The following is an 8,620-nucleotide window of genomic DNA, read 5'->3' as shown; positions in this document are numbered from 1 at the left end:
TGCCAAAGGGCATTTAGCACCTTTGCTCTTAAGAACCCCCAGCAGTTTAATTACTGTTGGAATTATGACTTAGGAAGAAAAACAACAGCCTATTTGTTGAGCAAACATTACAATAAGCTGAATGTTTTATTTCTCAATCAAGTTGTCTCTGTGCAGCTCCAGGGACTCATCTCCCTTCCAGGGTAAAAGGTAGGAGTGATAGGCCAAGCCCCTTCATCCTGGTATACAAATTATCTGGTCAAGTAGCACAGGAGCAAAGTGCTTGCTAATGATCTAAGGTAACCATCTATAATAAGTGTCTGCAAAACACCTAAAGTGGGTTTTAGAGCAGACTTCAGGTAACTGCCTTGAAATAATGCACTTTGGAAAATCCTGTTTCTGGCCAAGTATATTCAATAGTGAATAAAACTCGATTCCTGGTCCTCTGGATCTCAGGTTTCTTTCTGCACTGTGGCCCAGTTCAACTGAGGGGTCAAATATACCACCTAATCTTCTCCTGTCACCTTTGAAATGGGTAGAACATTTTCCTAGGACATGTGGCTTGACCCACCCCCTGCCTGATCAGATCTCAGCACCAGATCTCCTACTTACCAGCAGGCCAGAAGGCTCCCATGTAAGAGAGTTGGGCAATATGGGTATTTTTAAAGGAAAAAAATCAACTCAGTTTTGTTCTTTCAAAACTGTTGTGAGGGACCCCTGGCTGGGAGAGGGATGCTGGGTTTGGAGAAAACAGCTAATTTTAGAGGCAAGCTGCATACAGCCCCGTGGAAACTGTGTTTAGTATTTCTGCATGGCTAACCACAGTTCCCCTGCTCCTCTGTGCATGGGCTGTTGGGGGAGATTATCCTCATGAGCCCTGAGTACTTTCTCCCTGCTCATAGTGTCTGAGGGCTTTGAATAGCAGGGGTGAAAAGGTCAAATACCTCAGAGGAAGACACTGAAACATCTGGTCTGGTAAATGATGCGTATTATTGCCTTCTTTGCAACATTACAAAGTGTCAGCATTAAAGATCTGAAAATGTATTATGCGCTGTCTCTCTTGCCAGGCAGCAAAGAGATAGCAAACTGGGTGCAAAGGCTAGATTTCACTGTGTGCCTGCAGGTCTAGAGCATTCTGAAATCCTGAAAGGATCACCATGCTTCAGTGAGTCCAGGCTAGAGCTGGGTCGTGTGTGTGTGTGTGTGTGTATGTGTATTGTGTGTAAATATCACCCCTGAAAGGACAGCTCCACCAAGCATCCCTGTTTGGTATTCCAGGCTGTCCTGGTGGCTCACAGCCTGTGTGTGCACGCACTGTGTGTGGTCAGTCAGCGCTTTCAAGGTAACATCCGAATGCAGAGGAAAAAACATCTGTAAGCATTTCTTTAAATATAGTTGTGGAGTTTATTTTCAGCAGCCTAAGTGGTCTCCTAAAGACAGGACAGCCTGGGAAAAGGCTAATGAGGATGTGAAAATGGAGCCTGGATACTACACATAGGTCTGATCATTAAAGAAAAAATAAACAAAACCAAAAACAAACAACAAATGCAATCTCAGGGGAATCCTGCAGCAGAGGAACAGTCCAGTTCAAGACATCACTCTTTAAAATGTTTATTAAAATCTGCCATATCGTTGCTGGTGCATCACTGTAACATGAGGAGTCAGATTCTGCTTTGGGAACTGCACAGACTTGAAAATCCAGAGCTGGTCATCAGAAAGTTCAGCGAAACTACGCTTGAGCATTTAAAGGTTTATGGAAAGTCACAAAAGCTACCAAGGTGTAACACAGATTAACTTTACCTCTCTAACCTACTGCATCAAGCCACAGGCCCACAGAAGAAGAAATATCTTCAACTCCAAACAAGCACACTCACAAATGTGGGCTTAGCAATCTTCACACGAATAAATTCTGTAGTTCATTTGACTCTTTCCAGTCAGATTTACTACAAGATAGAAGCATTTCTTCTTTGCTCTTTAGTGCCAAGGTTCAAGCAGCATAGAAATTCTGTGGGATCCCTTTCACACCCAGGCCTGTTATCTGTTTTAAAAAATTAAAAATTAAAAGAAAAAAGAAAGGAAACAGATGAATCTCCAACTGAGTATAATGAAAACATTCAAACATTGTAGAACAAATGCCATAGCAACAGTCGACTATGTGGAGGGTCCCCTGCTTCAAGAGGAGCCCAAAAGGAGTCATTACTTGGATTCTTCCAAACTCTTTAAGATCACTAGGATTATCAAGCACTGCTCAATAATTTTGCTAATTTAAACGTTATCTGTGGCCCTTGCATGTAGTCCTTATCTTCAAAACAATTAATAGTAATTTTTAACATGCTTTGCCCCTGCAAGACAAATGAGAGTTTGGAAAACACCAATTCCCTTGAGAACTGGAGAACTCAAGAACAAAACCAAAAAAGATGCTTATTTAATCCTCTTGTGGGCTTCTAAACTGTGATGCTTGAATATATCAGTTCTTAGCCATGACATATCTACTCTAAGCACTGCTTTCAACAGGAGTGTCCCAGATCCCAGAATAGATCTCCATCCCTCCTATAACATGTCTTCATCCTGTGGCCAAACTATAAAAGTTTGGTCTGGGTTGATGGCAATTGCTGGGTAAGAACTATTTTTTATTCTCCTGATGTGCTTTTTGCTAATGGAGTGAAAAAAATGAAGAGAGAAACAAGTTTCAGATTCAAGAGCCCCAGACAAAAATATTTTTTAAAAAGTAGCAATCATTTTTTGTTGGAATCTGAAATGTAGGGAATTCTCAGAACTTTAGGCCTGTAAACCAAAGCTTAGGATTAAACACAGAATTTAATTTGAGACCTTAGAAAAGGTTTCCAAACTTAAGTGCTAGAAGTGAGAATGTGGATTTATAGTTTAAAGTAGAGACACATTAAGCTAAGTAGAGGAAAGTTTAGAGTTTTAGAGTACAGTATTATAGATTTATATATCATAACATGATTAGCTAGGAAAACTTACACTGTAACGTGAAACCATAAGATTAAATATTTAAAGATTAAATAAAAACCATAAATATCCTTGTTAACAGTGTTTTATTAGTTAATAAATCCTCAGAAGATCTTATAACTAAAAGTCTTGTGACCTTTTAAACCATGTGGTGAAGATGTGAGCCAAACTCACCCTTCCTACCTATACAGAAGATTGGAAAAATAAATCACATCATATGAAAAAACTCAGAAAACCCATTTCTCACTTGTTCAAATTTCTTCAAATCTTCCCAATTTTTAACAGACCAAAAAAAAAATCCTAAAAGTTTTTGGATTGAGATGCAAAATTTTGCCCTGGTAAATTTAAAGGAGAAATATTTTCTGTAAGCTTTTAGATTTCCTGGCACAATTAAAAACTGAGAAGTAAGAGAATGAAATTCACAAAAGCGATTAAATTATAGTAAGAGATAAAAGCAATTCTTGCAGTGCATTACAGAACACACCATCCACATGGCACATCCATACCCACTCACTGCCTTCAGATCCTGACCAGCCAACTTTGGCCAACCCAGACATCAACACTATAACTTGTAATTTCTCCAGGTCTTCCTTCCAAGAGCATGAGCAGCTCTGCAAAAGCAGCTGGGCCTGGCTGGGGGACAAGCAATGCACCTGGAGCAGCTCTTGGGGCTGAGAGGGATGAGCAAGGGCGCTCGGGGCCACCTCACTCCCAGAACATGAGGCTTGGCAGGTCTGATGTACAGAAAGAAAGAAACAAAATCTGCTCACCTTGAAAATCTCTCCTGCATGAGGTTCCTTGGCTAAGGTGGCCTCATCCAGTCCGTCGTATGCAGAAGTCACGTACATTTCTGAGTAGTCTTTTCCACCAAAGCAGCAAGAGGTGATCCTTGGAGTGGGCAGCCTCACAGTTTGGATTCTTTTTCCTGGGAGAAATGTGCAATTGTTTTCCAATGTTCATTTTTTAGGAAGCATGTTATTATAAATATACTATTAGTACACATGGCACAGATGTGACGTTTACTCAGAAGGCACCTCCCCTTCAGACAGAGGCCACGTCCTAAAGGACAGTTTGTGGGGAAATCAAATTATTTCATCTGCCTCATCTCTAACTATTTTTCTGGCTCTCCCCCGCATCTGCGAGCTCCATTTCCTTTTCTCAAAACAAAGCACTACTGTGTGTGAGGTCAGGAAGGGCAGGGACACCTGGCTTGGGATGGATGTTGTTCCTTAAAGCATTTTCCAGTTAAACATTTCAATACTGAGAAATTTTATATTCAGCATCTTGTGGGGGGTTATTGATAGTGGTGTTATTAAGAAGAGTGTGCAGTTCATCAGCCAACGATGGGAGCAGGGGTGCCTGAGCCTGGAGGCAGCACAGGGAGCTGCACTCTTGACATGATCAGACCCTGAGCCAGCGATGCTCTTGGCAATGATTGGGGCAGAAATGGGCAATACTTTTCACCTTATCTCCCCTTCAGACCATTCCTCCTGCTGCCTTTCCCCTCACATTTACATGCACAAACTGGTGGAGGCCTTACCTGTCTCTGGGTCTATGCGGATGACTCTGCCGCCATCAATACAGGCCACCCAGAGCTTCCCTTCTGCATCTATGCACATCCCGTCAGGCATTTGCTCTTCCTTTTCCAGGTGGTACAAAAGCTTGGGGCAGGCTGCAGGAAGAGTTACAAAGCTGATGTTATGTGGGCTGCTACCCATTCTGTATCAGATCCCAGTCCAACATCTTCCATGCTCTTGCAAACAGCTATGCTCATTTTCTGTGAGAAAGACACGCTGCAAAATGCACATCACACCTGCATTCTGCAGACGTGTTAAAAGCCTAATTCAGCCTGGCAGAGACAAGTCCCCAGCACAGCCTTTTCAGTCTGGGATTGTACCAAATCAGTATTCCTGTTATCTTACCAAGAGAAGAGAACAAAATGCCCCCATCTCTCTTCTTAACCCACCTGCTTCCTGCCACAACACAACTGCTGCAAGTGCAGTAACTTTTCCTGGGCTTTCATTGGTCATGGCAGCCTGGATATGTCACATAAATAATTACCTGGTTAATTAAACATTGGTGATAAAAAAATCTCCCCTAGCTAAAGGTCAAAACCTTTACTTTTTAATGGCCAGCCTAGCAACCAGATTTGATTAAACCTGAACACCAACTCATGGTCAGGGGTGCAGTGCAGATATGTTGGTGAGCAGTCAGGTTCGTGGAGCAGGGCTCATGGGTCATGATCACCTGCTCTGACCCACCCAGCACCTTCTGGCCATTACACTACCCAAGAATAGACAGCTGTGAACATAGAGCCAAGCCTAGGAAGCTCAAACATGATACTTTTTTATATTTGCAGGGGGAAATGTGGCATTATATCCTCTTTTGAAATCTTATATCCTAAAATCTGTAGAAAGAGATGTTCTCAACAAAACGAAATCTGAGTGAATGCAATTACTTTGTGTGATTTTCATCTGTGATTACCCAAAGTCTGAACTCTTTAAAGTACAAAGGCAGTTCAGCCATTCAAATTCCTGTGGACTATATCAGGCTGATACAGCATAAAAATATTTCCAAGAGTTTTGAAATTAGGTTAGATCCATTTTGCTTACACTTAAATTTACTTTCTTGCAGATACAATAAAAAATGTCTATCTATAAAATGAATTTAAGTTAAATTTGAAAACATCTTAATTTCAGAAATTTGGTTGGGAAAACTCTGTCACAATTGACAGCTTGATCCTCCAAATACCTTTCTGAGAAATACATGCATGCACGTTCTCCACTTGTATTTGTGGAGCTAGTACAATCAAAGGAATTCCAGTAGATGGCACTCAAGAATAAATACCATCCTAAAAACTCTTCCTCATCCCACAGTGTAAATGGCTTCTTCCCTGCAACTCCTTGAACAGCTCTAAGTATGAGCCCTCTCTCCAGATGAAAGAAAGCTGAAAGACTGTACCAAATTTGTTCACCAAATACACATGGTGAGTAACCAAATTTGAGGAACATCACAGTCAGCCAGTTGACAAGTTGTAACCAGAAGGCGTGAGATTTGTCAAATAAATCCCTGCATCTCACAGGCCCAGGTCTAGCTGCAGACCAGGTAGAGCAGGGGCACTACTTGTCACCAAATTTAAAAGCATGTGTACCAATCTTCCCAGTGTGCACATCATAGCTGAAGGCATGGACAGCGTATGACAGGCTGTCGATGTGGAAGAAGGTCCTGTGGTCCAGGGACCAGTCCAGACCATTGGAGATGTCCAACTGGTCCAGCTGTTTTATTACTGAATGGTCAGGGAAGAGGGTGTAGAGAGCTCCTTGTCGCCTCGCTCGGACCCCTGGTGCTGTCTCTTCAGCCATCGTGCCTGCAATGGAAGTGGAGCACTGGTTAGAAAGGTGAAGCTTGTTCCTCGTGTTTGATCAAAACCCTCCTCTAAGTGTTACCAAGAGGTCCTAGGGAGAACAACAGGATTGTGATTTTTTTTTCTTTTCTTCCTAAAAAGAAAATATTTTTAGGAAGAAATTCTTTGCTCTGAGGGTAGCGAGGCACAGGAACGGGTTGCTAAGAGAAGTTGTAGATGCCCCATGCTTGGAAGTGTTCAGGGCCAGGTTGGATGGAGCTTTGAGTGACCTGATCTAGTGGAAGGTGTCTCTGCCCACAGCAGGGAGGTTGGAACTACATGATTCTACAATTCTGCAGTCCTATGGTGAAAGGGACTAATAGGTCCTGTCAGATTGATGAGCAAGAGCAAAAGGAGCAGATCGGGGCTGCTGCCTCCCACAGAGCAGATCCTGGCCAATGAAAGGGTGTTTCTGCATTGCCATGAGGTTTAAGTCATAGACATCAAAGACCCAAAGGACCACCAGGACACACCAAGAGGTTGAGTTTTTGCTCACAGCAAAAGCTGAGATGCAGGCAGGCATCAATCATAGGCTGTTTTTGTTGTTGCTCTTTGTAGGCTAATTTCATAACTTAAATGGGCTGTGACCATTAAAATCCAGGTGCACACCATGTGCCTGAGAGCACTGTTCAAACAATTCTTGAACTCTGTTGGGCTTCATGCCATGACTGCTTCCCTGGGGAGCTTGTTCCAGTGCCTGACCACCCTGTGGGCGAAGACCTTTTACACAATGTACAGCCTAAACCTCCTTCTTGCCTTCAGGAGGCTGAGGATCTCCCCCCATGTCCTTGTTTTTCACAGGCTAACCAAGAGAGGCTGCACATAATGGATGCAAGCTGCAGCTCATGTTCTGCTCTAGAAGCTGCATCCTTCTCTACATCTCCAGAAAAAATCCCACCTACATGAGCCCTTCACTGGCTTTTCCATGAAGGCCCTTGTTTGAAAAACACCTTCCACCAAGCAGGAGAGCCTTCCTGTCAGATGTTAACAGCATCTCTCCTCATCTAGATCAGAAGATGTAGAGTCCCCCGTCCTCCTCCACTGGGCAGTAACCAAGCAGAGCATTCACAAGACAGGGAATAAATAAAAATGCCTTATATAATACACACTATAATTTAGTTTCCCTTTGCTCCAGGGGAAATTTCTGCCAGGAACTTACCAGCAAAAAACCTCCCCTTTGGATCCACCTTCCCATCATTGAACCTGTTGTTGGGTTTATCCTGCTCGAGCTCGAGGATGGTGGTGACTGCCTGGGTGTCCCAGTCCAGGAAGGCAAACCTGGTCCCCAGGGTGATGACATAGCCCCCACACTGCCGCAGAGCCACTGAGCTGACACGGGCATCTGTGGGTGACAGAGAGCAGAAGATGAAGGGCAGCTCTGGGGCCAGCACTCAGCCCTCCCCGAGGGCAGCTGGGCTTGACTGGGGCATCCCTGGCCAGGAAAGGCTGAGCTGATGCTACGATCCTTCTCCCCTGTGATTGTTAGCACACCTCACTGGCTCCATGTTCCATGGATTTTTCCACCTTCTAGGAGGGCACAGCCATCAGACTGTACCTTTTCCTCGGCAGGTCCCAAATGAAACATGCATTCCCCTTTAGGCTTATCAGGGGCAACATGCGCGCTCCCCTTGGCTGGCTTAGGCCACACTGTGCTCAGCAACACATTGTGGGAAAACAGGGAGTGTGGTCCCATGGAAAGTAAGAGAGACCACCAACCTGCAGGATCCCTAGCAGGAGGGGGGATGGGACAGCCAGAGTGCCAGGATGAAGCAGTGAGTGTGGATCTTACCCACAGCCACGCTCTGCACCTCATTGGTGACCGGGCTCCAGCGGCAGACTTTCTGTGAGTTGATGTCTACGTAGACAAGTGCATTCTCCCTTTCTTCCCAGACTGGGCACTCTCCCATCCGGTTCTTCTCCTTCACAACAGACTCGATTTTGATGGAGGAAGACATGTCTGAGGGGAAATTAATAACGGATGTAATTAAAAGCTCTCATGTGAATTTTTTCATCCCCACTATATTGAAAAGCAGAGATTGTAAATAGCAAAGCACTCCAAATCCCACATGATAAAGTAATTTAGGAGGTTCTTATGACATTTCCATGGCCTCATGGCTGGAACTGAGCTTGAGGTGCCAAAGCTTCTCCTTACCAAGACTTTCCTAAACCACAGCTGCTGATGAGGCACCCGTCTCCCGGCACAGGGGGGCCGGGACTATGGCTTTAAGCTTAGAACCAAGCTTAGATCCATGATCCTAAGGGTCC

The 8,620-nt window shown here is 44.0% G+C and overlaps 1 protein-coding gene across 1 annotated transcript; it reads right to left on the bottom strand.

Moving 5' to 3' along the window:
* Positions 1 to 1,966: 1,966 nt before the first annotated feature.
* Positions 1,967 to 8,310, bottom strand: LOC311166697 (regucalcin-like; the record flags this gene model as incomplete). The annotated part of the gene is made up of 6 exons (XM_084226812.1): positions 1,967 to 2,017; positions 3,723 to 3,877; positions 4,493 to 4,624; positions 6,104 to 6,319; positions 7,515 to 7,697; positions 8,145 to 8,310. The coding sequence occupies 6 exons, from the start codon at positions 8,308 to 8,310 to the stop codon at positions 1,967 to 1,969; spliced, it is 903 nt and encodes a 300-aa protein (XP_084082938.1).
* Between the last annotated feature and the right edge of the window lie 310 nt (positions 8,311 to 8,620).

The sequence above is a fragment of the Fringilla coelebs genome (genome assembly GCF_963513975.1).
Source record: "Fringilla coelebs genome assembly, chromosome: 2".
Classification (NCBI taxonomy): domain Eukaryota; kingdom Metazoa; phylum Chordata; class Aves; order Passeriformes; family Fringillidae; genus Fringilla; species Fringilla coelebs.
The sequence above is the reverse complement of the archived record's forward strand: the minus strand, read 5'-3'. Positions and strand labels throughout refer to the sequence as shown.